The sequence below is a fragment of the Dermacentor andersoni genome, chromosome 8, assembly GCF_023375885.2.
Source record: "Dermacentor andersoni chromosome 8, qqDerAnde1_hic_scaffold, whole genome shotgun sequence".
Classification (NCBI taxonomy): Eukaryota; Metazoa; Arthropoda; class Arachnida; order Ixodida; family Ixodidae; genus Dermacentor; species Dermacentor andersoni.
The window spans coordinates 149861818-149882238 of record NC_092821.1 but is presented as its reverse complement, the minus strand read 5'-3'; the positions used below and the strand labels follow the sequence as shown (position 1 = coordinate 149882238).

At 46.0% G+C, this 20421-nt stretch overlaps 1 protein-coding gene across 1 annotated transcript in view; it reads left to right on the top strand.

Annotated features, from left to right (window-relative positions):
- The window catches only part of dor (vacuolar protein sorting-associated protein 18 dor), a 55107-nt gene that overhangs the window by 11873 nt on the left and 22813 nt on the right, over positions 1-20421 (top strand). The window contains exons 9-16 of the mRNA XM_072290051.1: positions 55-153; positions 7472-7556; positions 8293-8385; positions 14342-14399; positions 15758-15861; positions 16924-16984; positions 17060-17124; positions 18562-18859. Coding sequence (XP_072146152.1) covers positions 55-153; positions 7472-7556; positions 8293-8385; positions 14342-14399; positions 15758-15861; positions 16924-16984; positions 17060-17124; positions 18562-18859 — 863 coding nt within the window. The remainder of the gene's footprint in view (positions 1-54; positions 154-7471; positions 7557-8292; positions 8386-14341; positions 14400-15757; positions 15862-16923; positions 16985-17059; positions 17125-18561; positions 18860-20421) is intronic.

Sequence of the window (20421 nt, the reverse complement as noted above, 5' to 3'; positions counted from 1 at the left end):
CATGGCGTGTGTTGGCTTGTCTTGGCTGGCCTAACGAACGCGCCTCGCGTGCAGACCGATGCAAGGAAATCCCGAGTGACCTGAAGTACAGCTGCCTTCAGCTGTTCAGTTCGTGCCCAGCAGAACCTGCCAAGAAGTTTGCTATGATGCTGGGTAAGCAGATCTGGTACTAACAAGCACACTTTTGTCTTTTTCCGTATTCCGTAGGATTCCGTATTGCAGAGTCCGTATGATATACAATACGGAATTCTTGTCCGTACTGGGCAAGGATCCCATGCTGTGGACAAGTGGCAAGAATGAAAGCTAGAAGACTATGGTTTTTTGCTAGTTTCTACTGTCATGGAGCTCTGAAGTGTAGTCTAGCTGGAGCCAACTGGAACACATTCTTTCGTTTTGACTTTCATCACTTCATTTCATTTCAGTGTGATTTCAGCTTATAAGCCTAGAGATGCCTACATCATCCTTGGCAACTAAATGGCGTGATGGCCGCGCTCTTGAGTTATCGCTCATAAGAGGTGTTTTCTATGCTTTACTCGTAAGAGACATTCTACTTTACACTTTAATTCATGTTTCATTTGTCCACGATAGTATAGTGCGTACTTTGCGTGGGTGCAGTGGCATGGAATGAATGACAGAACCGCACGCATAATACACACTTGTTTGGTAAACAAGACAAAGGCTTTGCAGGAGGATGGTGGTTACTTGAGGTTGACGGTTCGATTCCTGGCCATTGTGGCCGCATCCTGAAGAGGGCAAAAGGAAGAAAATGCTCGTGTACCGAACTGCTTGTACACGTTAACCCTTCAAGCATGAGACATAAAAATACCTGGAAAAATATTGTCACGCGCTAAGGCAAGAATAAGCAGCAGTATCAGCAGCCAGACACGAAAATGTCAGACACAAGGAGGACGGTTCACCAGCTGGCGCAAGATCCTTGACTTCGTCGTCTTCAATCACCGTTTTTGCTGGGCACGCAACGCTGGCTCAAAACACCAGGTGGCATTATTCCCCCTCCCAATGGAGCATCGACTCGATGCTCAAACACAAAACGTACATGGAAACTAGACAAATTAGGTAAAACAAAAAAAAGGGGGGGGGGGACGCGCTAGCACACATACGGAAATGCACACGGAAAAATGTGTTCTGTGGTCGGGAACAAAAAAAAAGAACGCTTCAAAGTTCTTTGGAGGAAGACGCGACGACAGCAAAAAAAAAAAAAGAGAGGAAGGTTGTTTCACTAGTACACTTCACCGTGTAAAATACGGCTTGAGGCGGACCACATGTACGGTCTCTGCGCGTGGTAAACAGCGCTTGGGCGATGGCAGGTCTCCGTCTGGAATCACTTCATAGTTCACGTCGCTTACACGCCTTAGTACTGTGTATGGGCCGAAGTACTTGCTGAGGAGTTTCTCGCTGAGGCCTCGCCGTCTAATGGGTGTCCAAACCCAAACTTGGTCACCAGGCTCATAGGTCACTTGTCGATGGTGGAGATTGTACCTTATTGCATCGGTACACTGCTGCTGTCTTATGTGCACGCGGGCCAGTTGACGCGCTTCCTCGGCGCGCTGAATGTACTCCTCGACGTCAGGAGCTAACTGGTCGAGCTGGTCGGTATCTTCATATGGCATCATGGCGTGTAGCATAGTTTGGACATCTCGACCATAAACGAGGCGGAATGGCGGGAAGCGTGTTGTTTCCTGCGTGGCAGTGTTGTACGCAAACGTTACGTACGGCAGGATTTCGTCCCACGTTTTGTGCTGCACATCAACGTACATAGCGAGCATGTCTGCCAGTGTTTTGTTTAGTCTTTCTGTCAAGCCGTTAGTCTGAGGGTGGTATGCAGTGGCCTTTCGATGACTCGTGTAGCTCAGCTTGAAGATGTCATTCAGAAGCTTTGCCGTAAATGCCGTCCCTCGGTCAGTGATGATGAATGACGGTGCGCCATGCCGAAGCACAATGTGATGCATAAAAAACTGGGCAACTTCAGATGCTGTCCCGCGTTGTAGTGCCTTCGTCTCAGCGTAACGCGTCAAGTAGTCAGTTGCGACAATGATCCACTTATTGCCGGAGGAAGACAAGGGAAAGGGTCCAAGAAGGTCCATTCCAACTTGATCAAACGGCGTACGCGGAGGGTCGATGGGTTGTAGAAGGCCTGCAGGCTTGAAGGGTGGTGACTTGCGGCGCTGGCATTCACGGCATCCTTTCACGTAGCGTTTGACGCAAGCAGTCAGTCTAGGCCAGTAGTACAGTTGCCGTACCCTGTCCAGAGTCCTTGAGTAGCCCAAGTGACCAGATGTTGGCTCGTCGTGGCAGGCTAATAGGATGTCGTCGCGAAGGGCTTGGGGTACTACTAGCAGATGTGGTTTGTCGCCGGAACCTGTGTTTCTTTTGTATAAGATGCCCCCTCGTAGGCAAAATGACGACAACTGTCGCGAAAGTGGGCGAGGAATGGACGCGATGCCGCCTTCTAAGTGATCGATGACGGGTCTTAACTCAGCGTCCGATCGCTGTTTAGCGAGCAGATCCGGCCCGCTGAGTGCTCCCAGAAAGGCGCTGTCGTCTTCCTCATCAGGATTCTGAGATTTAACAGGTGCCCGTGATAACGTGTCAGCATCTTCATGTTTCCTGCCTGACTTGTACACGATGGTGATGTTAAATTCCTGGAGTCGCAGACTCCAACGTGCCAATCGTCCAGAAGGGTCTCGGAGGTTGGTCAACCAGCACAAAGCGTGATGGTCGGTCACAACTTTAAATGGCCGCCCGTAGAGATACGGCCTAAACTTTGTGGTAGCCCAAATAACCGCGAGGCACTCCTTCTCTGTGGTGGAATAATTGGACTCTGCGCGTGACAGAGTGCGGCTCGCGTAGGCGATAACTCGTTCAGTCCCGTCTTGTCGTTGCACCAGGATAGCTCCGAGACCGATATTGCTGGCGTCAGTGCGTACTTCTGTGTCGGCATCCTCATCAAAATGACCGAGCACGGGAGGAGAAGACAAGCGACGTTGTAGCTCCGTAAAGGCGGTCTGTTGTGCATCAGTCCAGAGGAATGGCGTGTCGTCACGCGTAAGGCGAAATAGCGGATCTGCAATCTTTGAAAAATTTTCAATGAAGCGTCGATAATATGCACACAAGCCCAAAAATCGTCGCACACTTTTCTTATCGGTTGGAGCGGGAAAAGCTGCTACGGCAGCAGTCTTCTCAGGATCAGGCCGAACACCTGCCGCGCTTACGACGTGACCAAGGAACTTCAGTTCCTCGTAACCGAAATGGCATTTCTCTGGCTTGAGTGTAAGGTCAGCCGATGAATGGCTTCGAGTACATTCCGAAGGCGTCGAAGGTGCTCGTCAAAAGTTTCCGAAAAGACAACGACATCATCGAGATAGACGAAGCAGCTTTTCCATTTGAGGTCAGCGAGAACGGTATCCATCATTCGCTGGAATGTGGCTGGAGCGGAACAGAGGCCGAAAGGGAGTACTCTAAATTCGTAAAGGCCGTCCGGAGTCACGAAAGCAGTTTTCTCGCGGTCACGCTCATCTACTTCAATTTGCCAGTAGCCACTTTTCAGATCGATAGAGGAGAAATACTTCGCGTGCCTCAGCCTGTCCAGAGAATCGTCGACACGAGGCAACGGGTACACGTCTTTCTTTGTGACGTTGTTTAGCTTCCGGTAGTCTACACAAAATCGAAGCGTGCCATCTTTCTTTTTAACAAGAACGACTGGCGATGACCAGGGACTGCATGAGGGCTGGATTACGCCGTCTTGAAGCATTTCCTTCACCTGCGTTTGAATAGCATGTCGCTCGGTCGGGGAAACACGGTAAGGCTGTTGCCGTATGGGGGGCACGTCGTCATAGGTGATGATACGGTGTTTCGTAATCGATGTTTGACGTACCTTCGACGACCGTGCAAAGCAAGAGTGGAACTCAAGCAACAGCTCGCGCAGGGGTTGTCTGTTCTCTTCAGGAAGCGTTGGACTAATGTCGACGTTGCGTAGAGGTGCTTCAGCAGTGCCGATTGCCTCGGAAACAAAACACTCAGTGACATCGGCGATCGGGTCGGCGTAGGCGATGACAGTACCGGGGAAAAGGTGCCGGTGTTCGTAGCTGAAGTTGGTGACAAGAACCTCACAGTGGCCATCGTGGAGATCGACAAGGCTTCTTGCTACGCAAACACCATGAGAAAGCAGGAGAGAGCGATTGCTTTCTACGACTGCTTCACCGTGTATGAGCTTGTCACATGCCACTTGAACCACGACACTTGCACGCGGTGGTAACGTGACAGCGTCGTCGATAACACGAAGAGGTGCTCGAGGGTGGATGGTGTTGGTCGTCGCTGTGGCGCTTTTCGTCGAGAAAGTGACGAGGCGTTGTCGAATGTTGATGATAGCGCCGTGCTCCCTGAGAAAGTCCATGCCGATGATTAGGTCTCGAGAACACTGGGGGAGAATGCTCAAACTGGCAACAAACGTAGAGCCGCGAATCTGTATTCGTGCCGTGCACATGCCGAGTGGTGTGACGATGTGCCCGCCAGCTGTACGAACTGGCGTTTGATTCCAAGGCGTGGTCACTTTCTTCAGAAGGGTGGCCAGTTTTTCGCTGATTATAGAATAATCCGCTCCAGTGTCCACTAAAGCAGTCAATTCACGACCGTCAAGCAGTACAGGAATGTCCAAGGAAATTCTTTTTCTGTAATCAGCAGGTACTGTCGTCGTCGATGTATCGTCGGTCCGCGTACGCGTCAGTAGGGGTCCTTGAGCACGTCCAGACTGAGCGGCCTCGCCCCCAAAGGTCGCTGTGGTTAGTTTTCCCGTCGTGGGCTGGGCGACCGACCCTGCACCACGCTTGAATACGTACGGCGAGTCGGAGAAAACCGCCGCGGCGAAGGGGAGCGTGACTGGTGTCGAGCTGATGGAGATCCGCGCTGCTGGGCAACGTATTCTTCAATTTCAGGAGGACGCTGGCCGAACCTAGGTCGCGGCGAGTTCGCTGAGAATCCGCGTAGTCCGAGCTCTCGATAGGAGCACTGTCGGTAGACATGCCCAGCTTCGCCACAGTGAAAGCAAAGGGGACGGCGATCAGGTGCCCGCCACACGTCTGATTTCCTCGGGGCCTGTCGGTGGTCCTGGTAATATGAGGCAGCTTGGACGGGCTCTAGCATGGCCGGGCGCGCGGCGCGAAGCGGAGAGGGAGGTGGGGCAGGTTGCCTCAAGGCTTGCGAATATGACATATGTGGGCTGTCATTTCTTAGCGGTCGAGCTTCTGTATTGAAGGGTGGTTCTTTTAGCGCATGCTGAACTTCGTCACGGAGAATGCTGGACAAGGAGCTGAGCGTCGGCTGTGAAGGTACCGACAGTTTCTGGAGTTCTTCGCGGATCACGGAACGAATGAGCTCTCGAAAGAAATCGACGTGACCCCCGAGAGCTCCGAAGAAGTCCGTAGGTGAGGCAGTGTTCACTTGACGTTCGTATGATGGTGTCCGCTGGCGAAGAGTCTGCTCCATGGTGATGGCCTCGGAAAGAAATTCTGACACAGTCTTGGGAGGACTGCGCACGAGACCACCGAACAGCTGCTCTTTTACTCCGCGCATCAGGTACTGCACCTTCTTTTCTTCCGACATGCTGGGGTCGGCTCGTCGAAAGAGACGCGTCATGTCCTCGACGTACATTGCGACACCCTCGTTCGGCATTTGTATGCGGGACTGGAGATCACGCTCAGCTCGCTCTCGGCGATCAGGGCTCGCATACGTCTCAAGAATCCGCCGTTTGAATTCTGCCCATGAAGTTAAGGCATCTGCACGGTTCTCGTACCAAACACGTGCGCCATCGTTAAGGCTGAAATAGACATTTTTCAGCTTGTCTGCGTCATCCCACTTGTTGAACGCGGCGACACGTTCATAGTGCACCAGCCAATCTTCAACGTCCTCATGTATGGCGCCGTGGAAGGGATTCGGCGTTCGCGGATTGAATAGCGTACAATGAATCGGCGTTGCGCCTTCCATACCGGTTGGGGTGGTCGGAGCTGCCATTTTCTCTGGGAGGAGTCCAAACTCAGGGGCTTGTCCACGGATCCTTCTGCTGGCGCGGTGTACAGGCGTAACCACCGCTACGGGGCTGGAGCTCCTGCTGCCCGGAGGGGTTTGGTGCATAGATTAGATTACCCAGCACCTCCACCAGTTTGTCACGCGCTAAGGCAAGAATAAGCAGCAGTATCAGCAGCCAGACACGAAAATGTCAGACACAAGGAGGACGGTTCACCAGCTGGCGCAAGATCCTTGACTTCGTCGTCTTCAATCACCGTTTTTGCTGGGCACGCAACGCTGGCTCAAAACACCAGGTGGCAATATATTTATTTTCCATCTGAATGTGCAAAATACACCAAGAAAAAGCATAACCAACGAAAAGAAAAGTGTATCTTGTTGAAACTTTTTTAGCAATATGGGGGCAACATCAGGCAGAATGCTGGAAGTGGACTTCACCCTCAGCCAACTAGGGCTCCACTTGGAATTTTTACATGTAACTCTGATCATATGGGAACCATAGGTGTACATTTCATTTGCTTTACATCATGGTTGGGATACCAGAGACCTTGTATCGGTCTGTCTCCTCTGATCGTGCTTTCGTAAGAAAGCGAGCCTCGTGCCAAATCTCTTCTTCCTCATCCTGTGTTGCTGCTCCAAACCAACAAATGACGCTTGCTTTCATCATTCAGTGTTGGCCAAAGACATTTAGCCACAAACTTCGTATTCAAAAGTGAAACTCAGCAACAAGAATTTTTTTTTCTTGCGCATTGTTCATAGGCAACACTGGTCCACACAGAGAGTAAAGAACCCAAGGTAATCAATTTAGAATAATAAATTCGTGGGCTATATGGTGCAACATTTTGTGCAAGGGGCAGCACTAAAGTGGTATGGAAAAGAAGCAGAGAATGTGATCAGGAAAGACGCTTTCTTTCCTGGATGTCTGTCCTGCCTTTCTTTCCATCCCGCTCTGGTGCTCGCCTTTGCCAATAAGGGCAAAAATTAATCCGTAGTCATCCACTATGATGACCCTGTGCACCCCCCCCCCCCTTGCTTACTTTCTGGACGTATAAAACACCCAGGTTTAATTAATGAATTTTGTCAAGGGAGTTGCCTGTTGTTCGATGGCTCCTTGTCTTACAAAGGGCTGTCAGGTCCCGCCACCCTCATCAAAATGTTGGCTCCAAGAGCTGAGGCTTCCCTTGTTGTCCCACTGCTGGTCGCGCTTTGGCCAGAAACTGCAGACACAAAAAAAAAAAAAAAACTTGCATTTTACTCCTTGAGAAAAGGTGATTCCACAGGGGAAAAGGAAGCAGTAGTTTTATTAGAGACTAGAAGAATTTCAGGGTTGTCTGTTTCAAAACCCTCAGTTGACCTGTATATCACAAATTTTTTCCTCGTCAGTGGAGTGGAAAGATCTATCGTGTGCCTGAATTGTTCCTCTCTTTCTCGGCAGAACCTGGTGTCTACTTTGGCGATGTCTTGCTGCCTGCCATGGACTCCGACTCCAAGGTTGTTCTCTTCAATGCCAAGCTCTTGGAGTATCCTTCTCAGCCTGTGTAGCTTAGAGAGCATGCCCATTGGGACATGCATGCGTGCGCTCATTTTGTGCACAGCCGACCACACGAGTTTGCGAGGCACGGCTTCCTTGACAAATGTGGATTTCTATTTTGTTTGAACGTGGCGCTTTTATGGATCGCTGTGTACATTGCAAAAGCTTCTACAGATTGAAAGTCTAAATTTGAGGCAGCATGCTCAGACTTTTCAAGAATTCAGATAATTTCGGACTCTACTGTCCTGTAAGCTTTTATGGTCATCTGCACTTTGTGCACATTTACGAAGTTAGCAATCGTGCAAATGTTTGATCTCAAATCTGCACAGGGTTGTCCAAATTGAAAAAAAAAAAAGAGAGAAACATTGCTGTAAATCAAAACTGCTTGCGATGCATGACAAAGTAAGAGCGCTTGTAAATCTCACGCTATCTTTGTTTACTCGGGGTCTGCATTTACCTAAGAAAGTACCGTTATATTTATGGTTATCACTCAAAAAACCCGCAATAACTAATTTTTTTTTCAAAAATAGATGACATGGAAAAACAAAGAAAAGCTAAACATATGATAAAATTGTCACATAGAAAGGAAGTCATCAGTTAGCAGCTATTTGTTGGGTGAATTTAGCAGTTCTCAAATAATTGTGGAGGAACTGTCTGTCTTCTCGCGCTACATCTAAGAGTCATACAAGCACATAGTTTTGTGTTCTTTAGCTACGGCAACTCAGATACGGGAACGAAGATGCTCAACGGAAGATGCTGAGGAAGCCTCTCTCCATGGTCCTCACAGAGTTCCATACCCTGGTGCTCTTTAATGACAGGTGAGCGACGCCATGACTCAGTGAAACTAGTGAAGCAATGAGCCCTCTTTTATTGTTCATTTTTTTATGCTAATTCTGATCAGAAAGTGTATTTCTCTGTTTTTCGATAACCGGCAGTATTAACAAATATGTTACAAAGCAACAGAAATGCAAATTGCTAAGAAACAGTATTACAGTTGCCACCTCTTGCGTGACTGTACTTTTATATGACGAAACTGAGTGGCGCTTCAAAGATGAAGACGAATGCGGGATGTGACAACCCACAGAACTACACACAACGTGGGTCACTGCAGTGCCGTGTGCACCGTCGTGTTTATGGGGATGTTCAACTCCCTCCTGCACCCCTGACATACATCTTCCCCGCACGACTCTCGGTTCTCGCAATGTTTTGGCTTTCCCGCGTGACACATGATGGTGGGAGCTCTGCAGCTTTGAAAAGAGACGGCACGAGCATTCCTACTAACACTACCTGACGGTGCTGATCACCTTGGGCACAAAAGGAAATTACTTTCGTGTTATTGATCTAGAGGACGCACAACTCTCGGTTCTCGTGACTTTCGGTCTTTCGGCTTTCCAGCATGACACACAAAGGTAGGAGCTAGGCAGATTTGAATAGAAATGGCACACGCGCTCCTACTAGCGCTACCTGACGGTGCGCATCATTTCTGGCACAAAAGGAAATTACTTTCGTGTTACTGGACTAGAGGACCCCAGCGTCTACAGACCAACCACGTGCTTGTCAATGTGTTTTACGAGACTACCTTGCAAAGGGCCTCCTGTTCAGCTTTGCAATGTGACGCCGATGGGGGGGGGGAGGCAAACGTGATTGCTTAGCACATTTCCAGTCATGGGACCTCGCCTGTTAATGACCTAGGCTTTGGAGTTCGGCATTGCTTAAGCAGATATACATTCCATATACCCTCGTCGTGATTCAAGCTCCTTTGATTCACAGTGAACATATAACGGCATGTAAGGATGAGGACAAAAAGATGCCACACAGCGCATGTGTGTGCTGCCTTCTCGTCCTCGTCATTATGCACCGTTCGTTCACTATGAATTGGACCCAATTAGCCCACCAGCAAACCTTAACAAACTTGTTTGATTCCTTAGCGTGTCTAATTTAGGAACTACTGGTCATTGTGTCCCTTGTTCCCAAGAGTCAGTAAACTCCACTGGCTATATATCTGTCGTCATCCTTGTAGCACCACTCAAGTGTCTGAGCACTCCAAACAAACTAGGCCAAACCACTGCCTTGAGTAAATTATGCGCATACTACTGGGCCAGTGGCGTAGCCAGAAATTTCGTTCGGGGGGGGCTCACGTTGCAGGTGGACCTCCTCCTTAAGAGGAAACATTAGGTCGGATGCTCCTATCTAAATACATGTAGAAGGAGAATTCGTTTTCTCGGCAACCACTGCACCTAATTTGACGAGGTTTGTTGCATTTAAAAGAAAAACTTAAATTCTAGTGACAGTTTGTTTCGAATTTTCGATTTAGGTCGTCAATATTTTATTGAAAAGTGGCAAAAATTGAAAATTTTCAGAAAACGAAACAATTAAGTTTACAGCTCTGTAAATCAGCAATGAAAACTGATATCACAATTATGTGAATTGCCCATAATAGTACATCTACATCGGACAAAATTGATATGTTACACATGAGTCTCAAAAAAATAAGTATTATGGAAATACGGCTTTTGCAGAACCCTTGTACGTAACATAACCAATTCACGTAACATGCAAATTGACATATAGAATTTGTCCTCTTTGAATGGTGTAATGGATGCCGTTTACAGAACCGCGATATCTGTTCTTGATGCAGAGCTATTAATATTTAAACTTCGTGCTTCTATTTTTTTCCAACTTTCGAATTTTTCAAAATATTTTAAACAAAGTTCAGGCCCTAAATCGAAATTCCGCTTCCAACAGACACTAGAACTTAACATACTCTCTCAAATGCAACAAATTTCATTAAAAGCGATTCAAGAGTTATCTCAGAAAACCGTTTTGGCGTTTTACATGTATCTGAATAGGCCGCGTCGGAGTTGGGCCCGAGTTAAAGCTTCCTCTTAAACAATTTACCTAGGGATCAAATACACGAATAACTGCATTGCCATTGCCAAAGATGCTGCAAACGAATTTTTGAACGCTACGCACTGTCAATACAAGTAAAATAGGTATTTCTTCATTAAAAAGTATACTCGTATGTGCCAAAAATTGTACCCAACATAACTGATGTCAATGCTTGCATGTATTTTGTCTATTTAATAAGTAAAGAAAATATCACACAAACTTTAGAACTACATCAGTTCGAAGTCAGCAAAGCAGTGCATGCCGCTGATATGAAAAATGTAAAGGCCATGAAATGAACAAGTTGAGGACAAATATGTTAATTACACTTTGTCATTCAAGATCCTTGTTTACATTCTTGTACATATGCAACGGCCAGTGAAAAATCTCAATGACGCTGCCATTTGTTCCAATGTATTACGCAGCAGCAGCTGTCACCGGTCGTGTATCGTGAGCAACTGCACCGAAATTATAGTCTCAACAGAGAGCACGTATAAAAAGCAGGTGTTCTGCAGAATATACGAGGGCGAGTCAAATGAAAGTGAGCCAATGCGAATATATAACAAACGGGGTACTTTAATTAAAAGTAGCCCCCATGAGCATTTAGACATTTGTCCCATTGACTAAAGAGTCACGCAATTCCCGTCTCAAAGCTCCTTGGGTTGCTGCTTCAAAACGTCTGCAACTGACTTTCACGACATCGTGCGAGACGAATCTGGTTCCCTTGAGCTGTTTTTTCGGTTGCCCCAAAATGTGGAAGTCGCAAGGCGACAGGTATGAGCTGTATGGCGGATGTTGCAGCGTTTCCCGCTTGAACTTTGGCAGTTTTGTATTAACCACATCAGCGACGTGGGAACGGGCATTGTCGTGGAACAAGATGACCTCATTCATCAATTTTCCATGTAGTTTGTTCTTGATTGCGACACGCAGCCGATTCGGCGTTTCACAATATCGGAAACAATTGATAGTCTCTCAAGATTTAGCAAATTCTACCAGTAATGGCCCCTGCCGATCGAAAAATAAAAGTCAACAACACCTTTCTGGCGGAAATGACGGCTTTTGCGTTCTTTGGGGAAGGTGAATTTGAATGTTTCCATTGTAAGGTTTGCCGTCATGTTTCAGGCTCTTAGTTGTGGCATGATGGTTCGTCTCCGATCACAATTGCAGACAAGAAATCGTCACCTTTATTGTGATACCGGATCAGATGAGTAAAAGCAGCGCTGATATTCTCCGTATTTTGGCGGTGGTTCAAAATCTTGCGCATCCATTGAGCACACAAGAGCCGATAACCGAGATGGTCATGAATTATGGCGTGAACCAAACCGTGGCTGATGTTCACACGCTCTGCCAGTACATCGATGCTTTGGCCCGGTCTGGGATTGTCATTGCAAATGTCACGTCCTTCTTTGAACCGCTTGTTCCAACGCTTTACAGTGGCCAATGAAATGAAATGTTCCATGTACACGGCAGCCATACGGCGACTAATTTCTTTTTGGGAAACACCTTCAGCTGTCAAAAACCTGACGGCACCACGCTGCTCAACTTCTGGAGAGTCCATTACGGCACGCAACCATGCTCAACCCAGTGTATGAGAGCATTAAAGCACATTTATCCTCACACCTGCGCGTTACTTTTGTAAATGAGAGATGCCTGTGTGCTACGCGCAGGCCTTGCAGATAATGAACAGAACCATAATTGAGCGGGGTAGGTAGCCTCACTTTCATTTGACTCGCCCTCATACAATATAAATGCGAAGATGCAATGGAATATACATATGCGAAGATACAGCTTGATAAAGGGCAAAAGGTGCCACTGGAAACGAAGTTGACTGCACGTATACACAAAACCTCGCAACAAGATATTTAAACATACGTATAAGTAAGTTTCCAATAAATCTACGTATCTAAGAAAAAGTCATGGTATATAATGCGTCAAACAAGGCAAATAAACATGTTGCACCATCGCAGATTCACAGAATCCTAGATCCTGCCCACATTCCATCCACTCCCCCCGATGTATCGCGCGCGATGGAAGGCGGCGCGCTTGCTCCTCACTTTTCTCCCTTGCGCACACAAGACTGAGCCACTATCGTCGGCTCACCCATTCCCTTCCCCCCACCCTTCACACGATTTCACTCGCACATACAGCATGCGGCGCGGGGTCACGATATTATCGCACTTGTACTTTATGCGGAACATGAGGGCGACGGTGACGGCAGGAATGCGCCTAGAGTGTCCATATAATTGCTATCGCAATAATATAATAAGAGTATCCGGCAACTGAAGCGTCCCATGGCCCATTACTTCCCGCAAAAGAAATAACAAAATAGCCCTTTCACCATGCGACAATTCGCTGCACCGCAACAACGTTTCTTTTTTCCTTTTGTGGTGCGGGGGCACCGTAATGAAAAAAAAAACGCAAAGTATGTTGGTCACAATAGAATGCCGACTTTGGGCAATTGATATGGCTATTAAAGGAATATTGAAGAAAACACGAGACACTTGGTCCACCAAGAACCATGCGCACACTGCTCGGTATCCTACACCGGCGAGACAAGACTTTCTGGAGAGGTTGCGCTCAAGCGAACGCGCTGCAATCCGTCGAGTCCCCACAGTGAAGGCTGCTAGCGACCATTGTTTCTTTTTCTTGTCTGCTAGCCAGAAAGCGTCCAAAGCTCTGCCAGGCGAAAATGCACTCGGCCAGAGAAAAACCGAACGCTCACCGAAGTGCGCCGCGCGGTGGTCGGGGCAACACGAGAAAGACGCATGCGCTCTGGCTGGCTCTGGCAGCGCGCGGGTAGGGGAGCGAGAACAAAAAAATTGAAGAGGCTCAATCTGTCCTCGCGATTAAAAGTCAAAGTAGAAAAAATAAATAAGAACGTAGTTGCCTTGGCTGGCTTTAGTGTCTTCACTGGATGCTTTGGAGCAGGTGAAAAAAAAAATATTTTCTTATGTGACATGACGGCACGAATGAACCACCACAACGCTTCGTCTCATCGGGCCTCGCTTCGGACTTAGTCAACTTGTCTGATAGCGTGTTCATTTGGCTTGTCTCGTTGTATGGCCCGATGTGCGACTTTGGAAAAGTCAATGCACCTTTGGCGTCAAATATTTATGGGAGCATTAAACTTACTAAGTTCCGCAATTGAAAATCTAAAGCACACGTTTCAAAATGTCAATGCACTTTTCACATCAAAAGTTCATGAGAACTTTATACCCATAAAGTTTCGGAGTTGATATCTACGCACCCTGTAAATTCCATGATAGAGTGTAGATTCCGCGGCCTCCGCCAAATGCCGCGGCGAGCCCGTTCGCCATGAAAACATCCTTGAAACTTTGTGCTCGGATGGGGCTGCTTGCGTTATGTGACTCCCGGTGCATGGGCGTTGCCGCGAATTCAGCCCGAGTTCGCAATTTTCGCGGTGAAATGGTTTTTCGAGTGTGAAAAAGTCGTTCTAGACAAAATCCAGAATGATTTCCGGCGCCGGGGGTTGATTTTGTCGGCGGTGCATGGACAGCACGAAAAAATTTCGGGGGGGGCTGAAGCCCCATGAGCCCCCCCCCGGCTACGCCCCTGTACTGGGCCTATGCCTTGTGCAAACCTCGAAACACCCATTCACAGGTTCGGCAACTGTGGTATTCTGGTGCTGAGCACAGAAGCGCAAGTTTGGTTCTCGCCCACCGCATTCCCAGTCTGATCGTAACAGAATGCAAAAAAACACACTTGTAGTTTTGATATTTCGGTTCTTGTTAAAAGTGTCACGAGTAGCTAAATTTAACCTCCACTGTGGTGTCTGTAATGGTCCACAGGTTGCATTCGAATGGCAAAGCTCATGAATCAGCAGTTTGAGAACTGGTACTAATTTGTCCTTCGCGCTTTCATTCGTAGGTTGAGAGCTTACTGTCTACTGAACGAAGAACTGGTCTTTGAAGATGTCTTTCCTGAGGTGTGTGTATTACATTTTTTTATTATTAATTAATTTATATTTATTAATTATATTTATTAATTATATGTATTAATTTATTTACATTACTCTAAGCTACTTGTTCTCAGCCACAAACATGTGAGAAAAAAAGTTGTGCTGTGGTACGAGTTATGCAAGATCCAAGCCCGAGGAAATTGGGTGGTGATGAAATTAAGTGGCCATAAAAGAAATAGGTGCTCCAAAGTGATTACAGATATAAATTGGGCCTATTTTATTGGTGTTCTCAAAAACGTAATCCTAAAACCTGCATCATTGCCTGAATGATTGCTTCTTTCACATAGCAAATACTATATGGATAATAGAACAGTTATGGAAAAAAAGGGCATGACAAATGTAAGTGATATGAATGTATTTGAGTTGTATGTGGTTCTAACAGTCCTTATTATGCAGACAGGAAACGTAGGATTCATGCGGATGATCTGAAAAGCAGGATCATCATGGTGTGAAGTTGTCCTAATAAACTGAGAGGTTTTTCAACCCTCGTGTGGGAATCGCCCTCAAAAACTGTTTTCGTGCCAGTGACCCCCATTTGAGTTGTATTCTACAATTGAAGTTGGGATGTGCCTTAGATTAGTATGCATTGTACCTTGGAACCTGAGGACATCTTGAAGGTGTCTTGAGTACATTTCAAGTGGGAGGTGAAGTTTACATGCTGAATCTGTATACGTTTGGAGTTTTGTTTTAGGCGTGACTAGCATTCTCTTTGCCTTCCGGGGTAAGCACGAATCATGCCTTGCAGTTGTTGTCGTGGGTTTTATCGGCTTATCCCTGTAATGTCCAGTGTATCATGTGTGCTGCACTGTTTTGATGGTTCAGAATTCTGATTTAAGCAGGGCAAATCTAACGCCTAGCTTATGGTACTGTTTTTCATATGCTGGAGAGAGTTTTCAGTTGTGGATAGTACAGCAAACCAATTACTAATTAATTAATTAACATACGAATTAACTTATCACCAAAATAACATTTCATTGCCTTTTATATGGGCGATTGTACTCTCCGTTGCCAGAAATAAAGGTAAACAATGTATAATTTTTTATGATGTTGAACTATGTTTGGGCATTATAGGGTCATGGAAGTTGGGACGCGGTATGCCTCAAATCATTGCACATTTTTTGTCTGAGCCTGAAGATGTCCTGAAAACATCTAGAGTACATCTTGAAGACGAGGTGCACAGCTTAGGTGTTGAATCTGCGTACACCAGGATTATTTGTTTTGATATAATTATTTTTCTCCTTGCCTTCTGGTTAAGCAAAGGCAAGATCTCGCAGGTTATAGTTGTAGATTCCTTCAGCTTATGCACAGTGGTTTGGTCTTCACAGATGTATGGCCGTGCTGTTGGTCTGGCCAGGGATCCTGTTCAGGGCACGATTTGGGCCTTCTCCGAGCTGGCCGTGTACCGCTACAAGGTCACGAACGAGGACAGGTGAGCCAGCACAGAACAGTGCAGCAGCAGAAGCAGAATTTTTTCTAATTGAAAGTGCAACTGCAATAAGTACGGCGAAGAGAAATTAATGAAGCAAAAGAAAAAACCCTGTGCGCACGAGACACTGACAAGAATACAGGCCACTAACCTCAGGAGAGTACAGACTAGATCTGTACTTAGTTCAAAAAGGCTAGCTGCAATGACCGGTGGTGAATATCCACCAAACTGCAAACATTGTAACTGCCCCCTGGCGGACCAAGATCACATCTTGTGGGGATGCCAAAAGAACCCTCCCCCGAGAAAACTCTTTAGGCGAGCTTGTTCACACGAAGAGCGGGAGATGAAGACGAAAACTTCCAATCCGCAAGGCCAGATACGGTTGGCGGAATGGGCTGATAGCGTCGCGGCAAAGCAGACGCCACGCTAGCCCCACCGCTGGGAAAAAAACTCCACTCAAACTTAACAATAAAAGTTTTCTCTCTCTTTCTCTCTCTTGTGCGAAGAAAATAGCACACAATTGTTTCAATGACAAGAACAACAGAAAAGAAAGAAAATGTTGTCGGACGCTGCTTTCGCAGTGTCGGAAAGTGGTACATTCCAGTGGCAAGCAGTCTTTAAAAGAAAAAATATTTTAACCAATCTCCTTGTGAATTTGTGTATTTTGAGTGCAGTCTTTATTCTTTATTGGCATAGATGATCACTACCTGCCAGAGTTTCTCAGTGATTGCTTTGTTCTGCTAAGTACAAGGTGGTTGGTTCAATTCCTGGAAGCCGTGACTGCATTTTTACGGGATTAGGATGAAAAAAACTATCATGCACTTAAGTGCACATTATAGAACCTCAGGTGGGAAAAATTAATTTGGAGGCCTCCATTACGGTGTCTCTCATAGCCCCAATGTTGATTTGGGGACTTTAAACCCCTTGAATGAATGAATCGGCCATCATAATGGCTGCCTGCTGCTTAGCTAATTTACCTTGGCAAACAGTGTGAATGTGATATGCCAGTGGGAGGTGGCAATGAACCACTTGACTTACCACTCACCCTACCAAACGTACATGCAGGAATGTCTGGGAAGTGTACCTGAAAAGTTGCCAGTACGACCTTGCCAAGAAGCATTGCAAGGTATGTGGTACGAGGGGAATGTTCGTAAATTTTCCTTTTTAAAACATTGTTTGTTTCAAATTTTTTTTTACAAAGGGAGACCCCCAGAAGCTGGACCAGGTTCTCACGAAACACGCCGAAGATCTCTTCGAAAAGAAGGAGTAAGTGACAGATGCCAAGATTTGCTTTTGCATCAGCCATAGCAGATAATTAAGCTGACAGCTGCTTCCTGATGTAGTGTTATTTTGGGTAGTAGATGAACGCAGGCACAAATATCTAAAAAGTGCAGAGCTGTAAGTGCATGGTGTCAACCAATAACTTTCCATCAACTGTCATCAGTAATAATCCACCCTTCATTTCTGACTGTGCTCTCATCGAACAGTGCCATAAATTTGCGTGTGTGCAGGAAATTTTCGGAAATGTTCTCAACAAAATTGTGCTTCAACATTTCCTGTGGTGTATCAGTAGCTTCAATCTCTTTGACAGTGAGCATGATTTTATGATGGTGGTGACATTGCCAAATGCTTGACAATGATAATTTGATGACAACAGTCATTATCGTCATTATCATGTTGTCTTCATCAGGCTGCCTCCTCATTGTTCTGTCCCGCAACTCTTGAACTTGCCAATTTGTGCAGTGTTTCGCCAGACCACACACGCGGTGTGGTAGCACTTGTGCAAGCATTTCAGAGGTCACAAAAGTAAGGTCGTGCGAACATCTGAAGTTTTGATGACAGATAAAATTGTCCTTGCCATTTGATTCATACATTCGATCCGAGAATTAGCTATTTGAAATTGTTGAGTTCTCGCTTCTGTTCAAATGTAAGGGGCTTTCAACATTCATGATAATCTCGAATGACAGCAATAGACACAAGTAAGGAGTGTCCTGAGTGATCCTGCTGGTTGTCATGCAAGGACACCGGTTTCTGAGCAAATCCATTGGCCAGATAACTTCTGCTCAATAATGTCCAGTCGTTCCATAAGAAGGCCCTGCATTTAGGCAGACAACATGCAAATTTTTTGTCTCAGTTTTTCGCAAAGCAGTTTATAATTTAACCATTGTCAGCATATTTGCTTCCATTTAAAACAATGTGCAATGCTGTAGTACCATACTTCTCCCCATCAACAAACACATTTGTGTGAATCTGGTGACATGGTGTTCTCTTGTTTCATTGCTGTCGTTGTAGTGTGCCACATGGTATGCCACATAACAGTTGACTGGGCATTCAGTTGGGCATTACATGCTTCTATAACTATGAACCGTATGATGCGAACAGAATTACGTGCTTGTAAGAAATAATGTAAACAAGGCTTACACTTTTTTTTTACTGAACAGTACTCTGCACACTTTATATTTCACTTTACTTAAAAGTTGGAAGGTGTCTGATATTTGGTTCAAATATTTGCAGATCATTTTTCTCAAATAATTTCATATTCTATTCACTCTGGCAATTTCACTATGGGAGCACCTCTATACAAAAGACAGTAATGTAGTGGACGAAGTGACACGCACACCTTAAAAGAAGTTGCCCTTGAGATTATTATTGTGGCCGCGATAACAGCTTCTCCATAAAAAGAAATGGGAACTCTCTCCGCAGGTATGTAAAGAGTGCGGAGCTGTACGCACAGACTCGCGCCTCTTTCGAGGAGGTATCGCTCAAGTTCCTCCAGTGTGCGGAGGAGGACAACGAGGACTCGCTGCGCCGGTTCCTGCTGCAGAAGCTCAAGGGCCTGCGGCCCTCCGACAAGACGCAGACGACGGTGATCACCTTCTGGCTCATCGAGCTGTTCCTGAACAGGCTTGGCACGCTGCGCACGGCAGGAAGGCAGAACGAGGGGACCTACCTCAACCTCGTTGCGGAGTTCCGGGGACTTCTGGAAGAGCCTAAAGTAGCGGTAAGCAGAAATCTTGGTTTAGTCTGGTTGGTCAGACACGTTGTGGACAGTTTTATTGGGAAAGCATTTAGTAAGCAGACGCAAACAATAAACATGTGCCAGACAGTGTGAGAACGAGCCAATGACCTCTTAATCATTGATCAAGGTACAACGCCTCGGTGTCATGCAACATGATTGACGTTCTGCTTATATGCTCGTGTCTGCAATATTTTTTTATATGGTAAGCCTCAGTTAGCACCTGTGTTGTCTCTTTCACCGTCCATCATCCTTAGTGCGCTGTTACTATAGTGTTGCAAAATGTTGTGGAATGTTGTGCAAAGCAGATGGCAATGTGAACAAAAACAACAAGGTGTCTTAGTTGTCGTTGCCGTCTGCTTGTTGTGCTGCTTCTTTGGACAAACTTTCATGGTTGGCATTCCTTTCAGGTTTGTTGTCTTGGAGATGCTAGTGAGAACAAACAGGACCATGTTTATTCAACTAAACCTTAGTCTGCAGGTGGTGCTCGGCTGGTTGTGTTTGTTCTTGTAATGTCGAAGCTAAAGGCGACAAGAACAAACGCAGCAGTGTTTGTTGAACTAAACCTTAGTCAGTAGTAGTCGTTCATGATTATGTTTGATCTTGTGGCATGGAAGAGAAGGCGACAAGAACAAACATAACAATTTTTATTCGGACAAACTTTAGTGGTTTGCATTTCTCTGGTTGTGTTCGTTGTTTTGGCTCAAGACAGGTGCCAAGGCACTCCTCTGGAACATGTGGCAACCCTCCCTGAATGGCTACTTTCTGCAGCTGCTGGCAGGAGGCGATACTATAAGTTTATACTAGTGCCATTATTGCAGGAGCCATTTTTCTCATAGACAAAAGCAGTTTCTCATTCTTTGTCTTTAGAAAAACAGGCATGTCACTGTGCCATGCGTTGCACTGAACGACGTAGACTCCAAAATGCAATCTTACTGCAAAATTTGAGCAAAAAGAATGCAGCAGTAAGCGTAAAACCTTCTTCCAAACATTTTAAGCAAATAAGCACGTCCCTGACCATCTTAAAACACGTTTAAATAGGACTTGTGCTGCAATGTTGAATATGCTGAAGGTGTTTTAGTAAAACAAGTTGGAAAGTAGACGGCCCGCTGTTTGACATGAATGTCAGTATGTCGTCAGGAATCATGTTCCACACGTTCATATTGTTTTTCACAAAGTTTTACATTGGGCATATTTTACTACTGACTTCATAGGTACTTTCCAACTATGCTAGACATGAAATAGTTGATGTTCTCACGCCTGATGTTCCTGTAAAGAGTACTTGCATGGAGTCCGCATTCTGTAAACTTGACAGAACCCGCTGAAGAATAGAAAATTCTTAATTCCTTCTGACGCGGTATGTTTTTCATAATCCTGATTTTGCAAGAAATGGGGTGAAACTAAGTTTTCAATGGACAGAAATGATTGGCACCTGAAGGGCACATGTAACTGACTGGAAACTATCCCCTCTTCATTCATAATTAATTCAACATTTCAGTAAAGAGTCATTTAATATGCCGTAGGCTTCAGTGTCTGTTGGCTTATAT